This window comes from Tubulanus polymorphus, chromosome 3 (genome assembly GCF_964204645.1).
Source record: "Tubulanus polymorphus chromosome 3, tnTubPoly1.2, whole genome shotgun sequence".
Taxonomy (NCBI): Eukaryota; Metazoa; Nemertea; class Palaeonemertea; order Tubulaniformes; family Tubulanidae; genus Tubulanus; species Tubulanus polymorphus.
The window spans coordinates 1,414,480-1,429,378 of NC_134027.1; the positions used below are offsets into that span (position 1 = coordinate 1,414,480).

Below are 14,899 nucleotides of genomic sequence, written 5' to 3' on the forward strand. Positions count from 1 at the left end.
TCGTCTTGTGGGCTCGTCTAGAATATACGGGTGGGTCTCGTAGCTTTCAATGAATGTACGTCAGTATATGCATGTATATATCCTTTAACGGGCCTGCGCGCTCGGGTTCGAATCCTATTGAATCAATCTTTTTATCATAGTTTCCACATGGCAATAAAGCTCACACATTCGAATAGTGGATTTCTTCTGTTTATACGACACAATTAAAACCGAAACAGGAATTAATAGTTATTGTATGTTAATGATGAATGTTACTGCATCGATCACGTGTAGGAAGGACCTTTTATTTTCCTCTTTTTCAGCTTTCAGTTTGAATTTTACTTGAATATATACTTCTAAAAATTTATGTTGGCATAGATATTTTCTGTACGATTGCATTGATAAGCAAATTTCAAAACGTTTGAACTACCACGGGTCGGTTTAAAGTTAGTACCGTAAGAAACGATGTTTTGAATCAATCTGCATCGAATAAGCTCCTAATGCGTAATCTTTATAAATTGTATACACGTATAGACGTATAAATGTGTGTAAAATAAAATGGAATTCTATCCATAATTAAATCTCTCCGTTATTGCCTTCCTTGCTTTTCATTTTTTCGTGCTATTGAAAAAATTTCATAATCAATTTAACGGTAGTTGACACGACCATCCGGTTCGTAACCGAGCTCGTTCTATATATATAGGCTGCATATCATAGCCATATATTATTTTTATTGCTTTTGACAGCTGCACTCTAGTTGTATTTACCCTCTACAACAAATGACGAGAGCTGTTTTCATTCATCCAGGTTTTGATATCAATTTCCATACATTCGTCGATTTTAATGCGTCACCGAAAAAAGAAAAAACATATAAAACCAGACGGGAAATGTGAGTTTTAGAGAATATGTCAACAAAAAGATCGAAAGGTTCGACTTGAACGCGACGTTTGACGAAGACCATTTTTCAAAATTGTATTGTTTCCCGGAAATAAAATGCGGAAACATTTTTTCAGAAACTTGCGTTACTTGGACTTACTTGGACTTTCGCGAGTAGTTATAATCAGTTGGAGCTGAGAGGTTCGCGCGCGCTAAGCAGGCGGCTGCCACACACATGCATACACACAGTGCGGAGCGCCAGTACTGTTCAAACCGCCGTGAGGAGGACGCTTTAGCGGATTTTTATCAAAGGTTTAATTCGTCGTGTAAAGGTTTATCTATAACTTGAGATCATGGAAGTGGATCATAAGACTCAAATTTATCCGATGTTGCCGCGAAATAACGGCGAAAATGACGATGAAACCGCGTTAGAAAAAGTCGATGGTGAAATTGTTGATACGGGAGGTGATGAAACTGCTGTTGATGTTGTCGGTGATGAAGACGCCGGAGCCCGGTTGACTTGGGGAACGCGTTTTGATTTTCTACTCTCGACGATCGGTTTCGCCGTCGATTTGGCAAATGTTTGGAGATTTCCGTATTTATGCTATAAAAACGGCGGAGGTAAATGAAATATATCATACAACTACAAAACAGTCAACTTTCAACGACACAATTCTTATTTAGTCTTTTACATGAAGCTGTCGTGCACTAGTACATGCACTAGTCACATCGCTTTTAGTCTTTTCTCGCAAATACAATGAATTAGCGCTAACACGATTCGATCTGGCCACATTTTTTATCAACCAATCCGTTACTGAGCAGCCTAAATAATGTTGTGGCGCAAGTTTTAGACTTTTCAATCCTATAAACTTCTCAATAATATTGCAGAATTACGTTTTACCCCGATTGTGTTGACAAACTGAAGCAGCGAATATTCAGTTATTTCATTGTCACTTAAATGAAATAATTGATTTGAAAATTGCTACTAAAGTACATTTGTCCTTAAAATTCATTAATGTCCTTAAATGTTGTACGACTAAGTGGTGAAGATAGTTTTCCTTTGTCTATTGAATATGTTCGCAGTTTATATACCCTATAAATATACGACGTATTCGATACAATTTAACCATTCTATTGTTATTACGACGTGGATATTTTTATTTATTTATCGTGTTGACATCGTATTAAGTGGTGTCAAATGGGATATAATCGAAATAGGCCGTTTAAATATCGTTATTCTAGTATAGGCTACTGATATATACATGTGTATAAAAGTGTACGATACATGTGTTACGAGTACAGAAATAAAAAAAAACGAACGTAAACAATTTAGACCTATTTCATAGACACTTCAGAGATGACTCAAAACATTGTTACTGAAGAAAGGCTCAGTTACATAGACATCGAAGTAATCCTAACCGGAGCCTAAATTCATGGACGGGATACCAAAGTTATCGTTGGGGTAAAATCCTCAACCTGTGCCTTGTTATAGACTGGGTATCGAAATCATCCATCTAGGGATGAATCCTTAACCCGGGCCCGGTTTTATACACTGGGTATCAAAATTATCCCTTAACCTAGGCCCGGTTTTAATCAAAGTTATCCCTTAATTCGGGCCCGGTTTTATAGTGGTGAATTACAATTGACAAATCTTCAAATTTTACCCTTTGGATAGAGATTTTTAAGATGATTATTAAGGTTAAGTTAGTTCTATGACATTTAAAACACGTAAAACATTTCAATTTCAGGTAAAGTGAGGTATTTTTAATCAAATATTGACGGTTGCTTTTCTACCGCTCACTGGCCTAAATTTTCATGGTGTTATTTGTTTGAATAAATGTGTAATCGTTCAATCATTAACCTCAATTTCAAAAGCCCCAAAAACGGTACAAAAACCCGATGAGGCCATTATGTTATCATCGTTGATAGGCATATAATATGTTTGTTGACATTTCTTTCACTTTTTTCTCCGCAAAACGACGATCTTGTTATCATACATTCAGTTTGTCTGAGTACTCGACCTATAACCGTAAATAACACCAAAAAAATATTCGCCTATTCCTCCCCAGATTATTAAAGTCTCAGTGGTATTTTTCCCTGAAAAGCAATGCCTTTATCGTGAACTCGCTAAATTTAAGATATTTATTTCCCTATATGATTTACCAGAATTGCCTTAATTTGTCTCAATAAATGTGGTAAAACCTTCAGATCTAGCCTTCACCCAGTTTAAATACTGTAGCTCAAGTGCGTTAATTAGTGTAGAACTATCTGCTATCTTGGCATTAAATAGGTTTTCAAGGCATTCCTATCGCAATGGCCAAGAATAAAACCATGTCAGTGAATGTGACCAAAAAACCATCAGACGTGATACGTGCAAACCCGATCTGCTGGTGACTGCTTGTAAAACTCAAGCGTGCATTGATTAATGTTTTCCGTTGGACTTTTTGCCTCCTCAAAAACTCAAGCTTCAACCTGGCCCACTGACATTGTTTGCAATCGCGAACCGCCCAGCTGTGGTGCTAGTAAGGACCCTAGTCGCAAGAACAGTGCCAAATAGGTCAACAGAAAATGTGTGCCGTGGTTCCAGATGTTCCTGAATAGCATTGAACTATTGATTGAGTTCTGCTTTTATTTGTAAATCCGTAAACAAAAGACAACGTGAAAAAGGCACAAACCACATTATGTCACTCAATCCTAACCTATATACAGACGAAGCCTTTTAATGCGAGGAAGAATAAATGAACATCAATATACACAACAGTTGGTTTGACATTAATGTGTATATACCAAGAATTCACACGATCTACGAACAAATTATCATAATGTACGTGAACAATAGTGCAACCTGAAATCTCGAACTGGATAATTCCTGCTATTTATCTCTAGGTCACATGTTCATTAACTCAACAGCGTTAATTGCCTTAATTAACACGATGTGAAATGATAAATCCGTTCCAACAACAGTTAATCGGTATTATAGGAGATTCAGGTTTTCGAATTGATGGGGGTAACTCTTTAGATTTTACAGCATTCGTTCGTCCGTACAAAATATATATTTATAGATATTATGATGACAATAAAATATATTACGAATTGCAAATGGTAGTAGATCAGGAGACGATTCCTGGGGCCCAAATGCGCAGTCACTCTATTTAAGATCAGTCTATGACCATTTGAGCCCCTCGCCAATCTAAAAAAAAGATTTGTTAAAGTTTTAGGGCTGAAGGCCTGACTGCACACGTCGGCCCCAGTCTTATCGTGGGTGTGGAACTGAGTATCTACAAATTGAGCCCAACGGAGACATTTCAAAATCCTTCGCACAATCAGGTTAAGCCTATAAAATGCCTTTTTATCGCACTTTTTCGTCAAATCGATCAACGACTACGTTTTATTTCACTTAATTCGTATGTCAGGAACTGAAGTGGAGTTTTTATCACAGTTTGTCTGGGTGAATTGAAATCAATAAACACAGACATCTGTTTGAACAGTCGTCTTCTGTATTTTACGTGCTGTATTTTACAACCGCTGGTTTTTGTCACAGAGTATATTCTTTCATTGAACGTATGACAGGTTACGGTGTATTTCAATGGTGCCAATGGCACAGATAGAAAATGCTAAACCAGTTCTAATCAACCTATATAAACTCTATCTCTCAATGTCAATATGCCTTCATTAAACGGTTGTTCACCCGCTTAGTCACGTCACGTAGTTAAAAATATATATTCGAAGTGCCTCGACTTTTTCATAATTCAACAATTCATGCTTCATTTTTTAATTGTGTTTTTGATTGGATTGAGGATTTGAACGTTGGCTAAATAAGTTCATCTTGAACTTGATTTTTAAACTACCAAATTTATAAATTATCCAAATATTGGATTGAATTTTCTACTAAGTCTTTGGTATAGTTTTCATTGATTATTGATTAACCGAGAAACTACTAGCGAACCTGGCGGATCCTCACGTGCCACAAGTGGAATCCTCGATTGCCGCAGTAGTTGATGATGTCCTACTGCACACTAGCGACACCGTATGATCCTCGATTGCCACAAGTGGAATCCTCGATTGCCGCAGTAACGTCGATAGTTACTGTTCATTAGTTCTTCCTAATTTCAATAATATCGAAATCTTTATTATTGATCATTTGAAATTCAACGGTATTTTGTCTATATTCGAAACAGGTGCTTTCCTTATACCGTATTTCTCAATGATGTTATTCGGAGCTCTACCTCTGTTCTACATGGAGTTGATTTTGGGTCAGTATCACCGAGAAGGCGTCATCAGTCTCTGGAAGATAGGTCCCATATTCAAAGGTAAAATTCCACTAGTTCGGGGATATTTGCAGCGGTCGATCCAGAGGAACTTCTGAGACTTAAGTCCATCAAACTTTTTCATTTTGCAAACTAAAATTATTGATGCATTTCAGTGCGATAGTGACCCTAATATTGCCTTTTTGCATATCAAAGTGCCATTTTTGGATGAGACAAGTCCTTCAAAATTGTCCTCTGGGTCCCCTTGGTTTGGCTAAATTTGTTAATTTGTAACGTGCAAAACATATCCGTAGTTAAGGAAGCATCCTGGGGACATTTCTATTAAAAAAATTTTTTTCTCAGTTAAAAGCGATTTTTGAGGTTTACAAACTCGCGATTAACCTCGAAATTATTTTTAACAGACATGTCCCCAGGACGTTTCCGTGCGCACTGATACAAGCAGTTTAACCGAAAAATTCTCATAAACTTTCAGGAATCGGATGGTGCGCCTGTTTGATCAGTTTGTACGTGTCATTCTACTACAATGTAGTGATATCGTGGTCGATGCAATACCTCTTCGCTTCGTTCACCCTAAACAAGTTACCATGGACATCGTGTGGTAACTGGTGGAATACGCCTTACTGCTGGGACGCCTACGCCCCTGATATCCATCAGAATGTATCCGCCAACGGAACTATAAACTCAACATTACCTTACAACCAAACTACGCAACATATCCATCTTAATAGTACATTTGGGGTTTCTCCAGCTGCCGAATATTTTGAGTAAGTTTCGTCGGAGAAATTTGGTAATTTAGTAATTTCGAATGGAACGGGATATTTTGTTGAATCAATGGCGAGTAATTTCAGTTGATAATCTGTTGATATTCTAATTGAAGTAAAAACTACGGTTATAGGGAAAATCTGTAAGGCAGTAGTGACCTTTCGACTTAATTTATTACTAGCCATTTTTCAAAATGATTCATCATGCAAGAATTGAGTAGAAGAAAAGAATCTTGCCCGGACTTTTGCCCACTTCATGATGTAAATCTCTGCATGCTACTTTGGACATTTGTGAATCGAAAATATTTTTTTCAAAAATTTTCCATCAGGAGGTCAGTATTAAGTCTACATCTGAGTGAAGGAATACACGATTTGGGAACGCCAAAATGGCAGCTAGCTGGTTGTACGCTGCTAGTATTCATCCTACTGTACTTTAGTTTGTTCAAGGGCGTCAAATCTATGGGTAAGGTAAGGATTTATCAGATATATAAGGTATTAAGTTGTTTGATTGGCTATAGAACCACGATGAGCTTAGACTAGACTAAATTCAATTCTTGTTTTTGTATGGATCATCATAGAAATATTATGTTGTTTTGTTTGCAGGCTGTTTGGGTGACAGCTACGATGCCGTACGTGGTCCTGTTGATCTTACTGGTTCGAGGTGTTCTATTAGAAGGCGCTAAAGAAGGAATTCTCTACTTCATCACGCCTAAAATTGATCGCCTTGGCGATGCTTCGGTAGGGCTCTTATGAAGGTGCCCCAAAGTATTTTTACTCACTGCATCATACGCAGGTTTAAAGTTTCTTTTTGCCGATTAGGGGGGAGTGTGAAAATGAATAGCGCCACGAATTAAACAGTGGGCTTTTGAGTAGAAATACTTCAACAGATAAGGTGCTGCTGCTGAAGGGTTGGCAATTCATGAGGGGTTTTCAATAACTACACCCACCCCTCACCCTCCTGGAAGTATAAAGGTACCCAAAAGTCGGAGATCCGGATGAGCCCCTAAAAACCAGAAAGTTTGAGATCCTACAGTGACTTACGTAAAATGTATAAGTTAGAAGATACGCTCGAACTTGTAAATAACATATACTGTATACCTATGAAACCGACGTTGAAATAGAACATAACAAAAGTAAAAGAAATATATAGTGTCTTTTTATGAGACTGAGACTATCATCTGGCGGGTTTCTCCGTTAACTGATGCAGAACAAAGTTCATCCAGGCGGAACTGGGGGAATTTTATAAATAACCGCTTTATACTTGACAGCTCGATGGATGGATGAGTTTATAGACGCAACCGCAGTAACACACAAAAAACTCTGTCAGTGATACATTCTATATTTAAACTGCCATAGAAAAAAATGTCAAGGTTAATTTCAGGCGTTCAAGAATAATAGGTTTTGCTCTTCATGGCAATAATTCATTAGATTGCTGTGCCAAATTGCACAGCTGTAAAGGCAACATATGACTAATTTGGTTCGTTACGAGATGTAAACTCACTTTTAGTTCCAACGTTTATCTTTTAACTTATGTTCATTTCGTAAAGAAAACTAAATGTTTCTATTCATCTGTGTTTTATCTGGGAAATTTCACCGTCAAAATGTTACATAACAATCGAAGGAAACCGAATTCCGAGGGTTTCAATGTTTGTCTCGTTATTTTCAGGTATGGATCGATGCGGCTGTTCAGATATTCTATTCAGTCGGTGCCGGGTTCGGGGTTCACATCGCCTACAGCAGTTATAATAACTTCAATAATAATTGTTACAGGTAAACTATACCATCAGAAGTGTGGTGGCCGAACGGTTAGAGTCACCGACTTGAACCTGGGTCGTTCTACGGGTTCGATTCCCGTTAATGACATTGGTTATATTGTTCGTTGCCTGTACTTTGTATGAGAATATGTTGTTCTTTACTTACTTTTTCAACTTTTTCGCTCGGCTCAGCATCCGTATGACCAGATTCTTTATATGAGTATAACCGTCTTTAAGCGGTCATCCTTTTTCCTTCATCGACTTTCACTCCCTGAGCCATAAACACTAGGACCTATAGGTGCATAGTCATTATCTTGGGTCTTACCAAAAATCCATAATGAAAGACTACTAGTATTTTATGAATGTTTGCTGTAACCTGGACGTAAATCTGATTATATTGCAATGTTTTTCAGGGACTGTTTATGCGCGTGTGTAGTGAACAGTTTCACCAGTATATTCTCAGGATTCGTGATATTCTCCTATTTGGGATTCATGGCTCAGTCGAAAGGAGTGAGCATTGATAATGTCGTAGCTGATGGTAAGAACAGAGAATCTTCTAATTCCCCTAAATTTGAACATAAATCATTAAAAACGTGCTAATTAAATATCATTTTTTAATTTCCAAGCTTCATTTGTGTGTTTACCTGTATACATGGTGTGAGTGTCGAATGCTTCTGGTTAAAACGGCTTGGATCACCGACCCATGGTCTCACCTTAAAGCCCGAACATCTTCTTGTTACATTTTCCTACATTATATCATTCATTCCTATTTGATAACCTCCAATAATGCATCTTTTTCATGAAAATAAATTTCAATTTCGACACTGAATAAACTCCCCTAACCATCGTCGTCTTGATGTTCGATATTTTCTAGGTCCAGGTCTGGTGTTCATCGTTTATCCGGAAGCTATTGCCACATTGCCCGGCTCACAGGTTTGGTCGGTCATATTCTTCATCATGTTACTGACCCTAGGACTGGATAGCTCTGTAAGTGTTTATAAGCAGAAAGGTTTTTGTTTAGATGTTGCCACGTTCGTCAGGACCTCGCAGATGAAGCCCCGCCTGGACCAGTTCCACAGTTGTGGATTTGCCCAATATTTTCATGGCCAGAAGCCAGTTGCGCAGTCATTATCTAGATTTAAGACCAGTCTAGGATCATTTTGGTTCTATAGCCAATCTAGCTGACAATATTTGAGCAGTCTTGAGATTCAAGACACGTTTGGACTAAATTGACGACTGCACAACTGATTCATACCCTGAAGTCGAAATTCAGCGAACATAGAGTATTATTTTTTAAAGTCGTCATAAAATGGAATGATAATATGAAATTCTATTTGTAGTTCGGCGGTTTGGAAGCTATCTTAACGGCAATTCGAGATGAATTTAAACCACAATTCGCCAAATTGAAATACAGTCGAGAACTCGCGACTTTCGTGTTGTGCGTTATATCGTTTATGTTCTCTTTAATTAACGTCACTTACGTAAGTTTTCACGGTTTTAAGTTACGGCTGGTGCCAAATGGGTCCGTGCCAGTTTGACGCTCGCCGTATCGGTCCGGCCAAAAACGTTGGACTACAAGGCCTGTATGTTAAATTGAATGGATTTTGTTTTTAGGGTGGAGTATATGTAGTAACTCTAATGGATACTTACGCAGCCGGCACGTCAATCTTATTCGTCTCATTAACTCAATGTATCGCGGTTTCCTGGGTTTACGGTACGTAACGCTAAACAAAAATGATGATACCTTGTTTCTCCGCAGCGGCCGGGTCTTTTTTGTAAAATATGATAAAATTTATAAACAGTTCATTTCTATAGCGGCCGGGTCTGTTATGGTAAAATTGATCACGATTTTAAAAAAAGTAATGTATAGGGTAGATAGGCGGCCGGCCGGGTCAATATCTAAGCTCAGCAGAGCGGAGAAACAACGTATCAATTTTGTTTAGCCTAAAAATGTCTTATCAGTGTTAGTGTTATCTCTAGATCAGCCCGATTTACGATATATATTTGTTAGAAATATAATTCTATTGTGAGACTTCTTAAAAGACCCCGACATAAGGGTCCTATTAACTTGTAAGCGAATTCGGTGCCAAAATGAAAAACAATTCTTAAGATGATTTTCATTCGTATCCTAGGTTTACACAATTTCTGCAACGACGCTAAAACGATGTTAGGATTTGTTCCGGGAATATATTGGAGGGTTTGTTGGAAGATCATTAGTCCTGTATTCATATTGGTAAGTGTTCGAAAATTCCGTAAGGGGGCGTTATCCGGTAATCTAAAAGGCTTTATAGACGGTCGCGGTCTGCAGCGGAACACAGTTCCCAGATATCGATTAAATTTGACACGAAGAGTGAAAATATCGGAAATAAACTGATTTTAAAAACGAAATCTTTAGAGTCAAAACTAAACCGACAACTGTTGAAACCGATTGTTAAATTCTGATCATTTTCGGATATTATTTTGTTTTGTAGGTAATAGTAATCTACAGTTTCTCGTCGCATACACCGCTAGTGTACGCGAAGGGAACCGGTAAATATTTATATCCTTCCTGGGCGAATGGTGTCGGATGGTTTATAACACTATCCAGTATCATTCTACTTCCGTCGTTCGCTGTTTTCATCGCAGTTAAAATGAAAGCTACAAATGGGAAACAGGTAATCTGAATATGGACGCATGTTTGCATCCTCCCCCGGCAGGGATTCGAACCTGATGGCATCGAGATTGCCACGGCATGAAACCCTGCCATAATCGACCGTGTGCGCAGATACATGCGCAGTTCAGATGACGTTTTATTTTAGCCCGGGTTTTCCCATTTATAGTTCTTCCTTGAAATTTGCCTCAACGATTATACAACGAGCAATCTGATTGGTGCCGCCAGTTTTCGTTCGGAAAGCTGCGCATGTACCTGCGCACCCGGTCTACTGATGCAGGGGTTCGTGCCGTGGCTGAGTGTAGCGATGCCATCAGGTTCGAGTCCCGGCAGAGGGAGGATGGGTGTTTGGGAATCTGTGGGTCTTAAACATTTGTTTAGGGTAAATCGATTTGACAAGAGCAAGCGTTTTGGCAGTATACTGAAATACTCCTTTCATGAATTTTCGACAAAATTCTGCCTTTGTTTTAGAGAATTTGGCTCTTATATATCTTAGATATTTCTACGACAATATTTTGCCATCTTAGGTATAGAGTACCTTCAAATGAATGGGCCATTATTCGGATCTCATAACACCTCCTGGATCCTGCTATATACGATGTTAAAACGTTCGGTCTTGTCGATTCCTCGCTGAAGACGTCCTTGTTTTCTCCACTTATTCGCCACCTAATGATATGCAAATGCGTTGAAAATATGTAAATGTTATGTTTCAGCGTTTGGCATTGTGTATCAGTCCGACCTCAGATCACGATAGTATTCGACAGGGAAAACCAATTAAGAGATTCAATGTAAGTTTTACACGTAAAGGTCCTTGTAATTACGGGGATCCAGCAATTTCCCTACAAACAGTCCGTTCCATTCAAGGCTTTATTCGAACCAGGATCCAGTTTTCAGGACAGTGACAGTAACAAACCACGTTTTAATCAGAGTTGTTTATGAAATCTAAATGTACATTTTCATTTTGTTTTACAGTATCGTCATTGGATAACAATTTGAAACGTCAGTAGTGATGGCGCGGATCACGTAAAAGCGATATGTAACTTCTAGATCCAGTTCCACGTTTGTTGGTTAAGATCTGACTCATGAGCAATGGAACGTCACAGTTGAACCGAGTCCTCAATACAGGTCAACTGTTGACTCAACATTTGAAAATAAGCTCACACTAGGCTTCTCACTTAATCGGCATTACTGTGGAACGGGTTTCTGGAAATGGACTAATTCTTACTGGAAAGTCGAATTCAACCCGCAGCTGTCGTCGTCGAACCGGGTCCGCAAATTATATCTCCCTTTGAATTTATACTATGTATATACTTCAATATTCATATTTGTATATTTGAAATGATTATTGAGTTTTGTATATTGAAAATAAAATACATATCCAAAAGAATCAAAGTCGTTCGAAACAAGATATTTATTCTGCTCAACTATTTAGGTATGTTAGGAATAGCTAAAAGAACAAGGCGGACCAATGCACAGTTCCATCGCCGGGTTCGAACCTAGGACACCCGTATCTTTCTCTTCGTATTGTATTGAAAATTCTACCGAATTCTATACAAAAGATCTATTGTGAATTTAGTTCACTGAAAATCCAATAGAGGGAGTAAATCCTAGAAATACCCTTTAGACCCTCCAGAAAATTACAAAAACCTCCCGAAATGAAACAAGACCTTTATCAAAACACACCTACGTATTCAAAACATATTCAAATTAGTCGTAAATAAATAAATTAGGCAACGTAATTATTTGTCTAACGTTTTTGAACTTATTTAGAAACGACTGGAATTGAATTTGAATCATGTATTTATCGCACTGTCTGAATAGACATGAAAATTCCAGTCGTTTCTAAATAAGTTCAAAAACGTTAGACAAATAATTACGTTACCTAATTAACTAATTTAGGAGTAATTTGAAATGGTTTTGAATACATAGATGTATTTTGAACACTGCTAACTATTATTTCGGGAGGTTTTTGTAATTCCCTAGGGGGTCTAAAGGGTATTTCGATGTTTTACTCCTTCTGGCGGATTTTCAGTGAACTAAAATCACAATTGATCCATTGTGTTGAATTGCGAGTATAAACTTGTAATAATGATATCAGAAACCAGGCTTGGATTTAGGACCAGTCTAAGCTCATTTTAGTTCCATAACCAATCTAACAACTTAAGACCAGTTTAAGCTCAGTTTGGTTCCATAGCCAATCTAACAATCAATTTAAGACTACAATAAGGTATATAATTTGGGTTCTATTACCAATTTAAGTGAATAAATTAAGACCAGTCTAAAGTAAGGCCATATTCTCATCGAATCTACGTCACAATAAATGTGCCACTTGATCCATAATTTCAAGCAGCAATCTAATGAATTATTTTACTAGGATTAGTTTTACAAAATTAAAGTACATCATAGACTTAAGTATCGATTCTGGAATTTTATTTTCACATTTTCAGACATATTTTGATGGCTTTTCGTAACGCAGCTTCTTTACTGAAATATTGCCTTCGTAAGCGCATGTACACAAGCCTTACACAGGGACCGAACAACGCTCTATTAACCGCTGAAAATAATATTTACACCATTTTTGATAATATTGATATCACTAATAATTATCGTAGCGATCCATATTTAATAATGAATAATTTACATTTTCTAGTTTCAGTGGTTTTACTTACACATGATTGATTTCTTCCTCGCCTTAATCACAGACTTTTTAGGTTTTGGCTTCGTTTTTGTTTCTGGTAATTTTGGTTTAGGAGTGGGTGTTTTTGGTTTAGGGGTGGGCGGTTTTGGTTTAGGAGTGGGTGTTTTTGGTTTAGGAGTGGGTGGTTTTGGTTTAGGAGTGGGTGGTTTTGGTTTAGGAGTGGGCGGTTTTGGTTTAGGAGAGGGTGGTTTAGATTTTGGTTTAGGAGCAGCAGATTTTGGTTGTGGTTTAGGAGCAGCAAATTTTGGTTTTGGTTTAGGAGTGGGTGTTTTTGGTTTAAGAGCGGCAGATTTTGGTTTAGGAGCAGCAGGTTTTGATTTAGGAGTGGGTGGTTGGGGTTTAGGGGTGGATGGTTTAGAACTTGGTTTCGTTGTGAGTGGTTTCTGGCCGGAGGCCGGTTTGGGTTCTGTCCCGTTCACCTTTGTCGGTACTAACGCAACCTTCAATGCCGATACTTTGCCATCATTTATTGGGCGACTTTCCTGCGGCGATATTTGAGGAAATGGCGCCAGTTGATCCCTTTTCGCAAACCGTTTACCTGCAATTCACCGGCAGATGAATTAATCACCCATTAATTGTAGCTATAGACTATGAATGAAGTCATATTCAGCCGCGATAGCACGAGCGACTAGGCCCGAGCCTAATTTTGGCACGTGTCAAATCATGTAAATTACTAAGCTCCGGAAATAACTCACTTTGTCTTTTATAAGTTATATAAGTTGTTTAGTATCAGAGTGAGTTTAGGTGTGAACGCGCTCTCTAATTTGACTCGGGCCTGATCCTGGCCAATTTGACCCGGGCCGAATCGTTTCCGTGTGATCGCGGCTTTCGACGTCCACTACTTACCCCGAATATGGCAAGCGCGTCGACATCCTCTTAAAGTTCTAAAATTGTTACTATTGCTGTCGCATCCTCCCCAAATAAATGAACGACAAATCAGAAGCGGTTCGTCGAAATACCATCGTCTGAATCTACCCAGACACGGTCCAATAGAATGCGGTAACAGACAGCCTTCGGGTACTGAAATAACATCTAACATCATAGAGTGGACCCACAATTTAGATTAGGATCAATTGCACAGTTTTGAGTTACCGTACGTATGAGTCTTAAAGTGGTCTTGAAGACTAATCCTAATTCAGTCATAGAATTATCTGCCGGGCAGTCTTAGACTGGTCTTAGCTTTAAGCCATGAGACTGTGCTACTAGCCCGTGGAAGTTGAATATTAGATATATATATATATATATATATATATATATATATATATATATATATATATATATATATATATATATATATATATATATATATATATATATATATATATATATATATATATATATATATATATATATATATATATATATATATATATATATATATATATATATATATATATATATTAATTACTTACTGGATACTGTATTCGATTCGACCGGATTCGAGTTCCAAATTACGACCAGGATCGAAACAGCGATGAAATACCGATACTCGACCATCTTTCAAAATGAGATTCCTGTTCATAAACGTCTGTACTCGTTGCCTCTGAAGGCTGAAGTTAATTTGAAACAATCATCAACTGCTGTTTGAAATTCTTAGACTAATACCGACTTATCCACCGAGCTATTGTGCCATTCCTTAATCTAATCGGTTCTTATGGCTAATAAGTTATATACTTTATAGAAAATGCTATAATTTCACACATTTTCTTCACAAGAATAAGCGCCTTTAAGCCATTTTCTTGGTAGCTATTTAAGCATGTTAAATTAAGCTGATCACCAGGAAGTGTTTTAGTGCTTTTAAGTTCTATTTTAAGCATGCATGAGTTCCTACATTTTTTTCATAAATTTACATTGAACTTTGTTCAAGTCTCATTTCAACGACGGGAACGCTCATTCCTCTTGAGCTGAGGGTC

General features: G+C 37.7%; 2 protein-coding genes across 3 annotated transcripts; one reads left to right on the top strand and one right to left on the bottom strand.

Moving 5' to 3' along the window:
• The first annotated feature begins 936 nt into the window (after positions 1-936).
• LOC141901383 (sodium-dependent noradrenaline transporter-like) lies at positions 937-11,665 on the top strand. The gene is made up of 14 exons (XM_074788590.1): positions 937-1,476; positions 5,034-5,165; positions 5,596-5,887; positions 6,214-6,352; positions 6,488-6,622; positions 7,551-7,654; positions 8,052-8,176; positions 8,513-8,625; positions 8,979-9,119; positions 9,253-9,352; positions 9,771-9,871; positions 10,110-10,292; positions 11,002-11,076; positions 11,261-11,665. The coding sequence occupies exons 1-14, from the start codon at positions 1,209-1,211 to the stop codon at positions 11,282-11,284; spliced, it is 1,932 nt and encodes a 643-aa protein (XP_074644691.1). The 5' UTR covers positions 937-1,208; the 3' UTR covers positions 11,285-11,665.
• Positions 11,666-12,294: 629 nt separating this feature from the next.
• LOC141902564 (uncharacterized) lies at positions 12,295-14,652 on the bottom strand. Of its 2 annotated transcripts, none has more exons than XM_074790355.1 (4): positions 14,399-14,652; positions 13,833-14,018; positions 12,958-13,524; positions 12,295-12,842 (listed from the first exon to the last, which is right to left on the bottom strand). In XM_074790355.1, the coding sequence occupies exons 1-4, from the start codon at positions 14,481-14,483 to the stop codon at positions 12,724-12,726; spliced, it is 957 nt and encodes a 318-aa protein (XP_074646456.1). In that variant the 5' UTR covers positions 14,484-14,652; the 3' UTR covers positions 12,295-12,723. The 2 variants fall into 2 exon arrangements, with proteins under 2 accessions (XP_074646456.1, XP_074646457.1); XM_074790356.1 differs by having other exon boundaries at positions 13,833-14,006; positions 14,399-14,647.
• Positions 14,653-14,899: the final 247 nt, after the last annotated feature.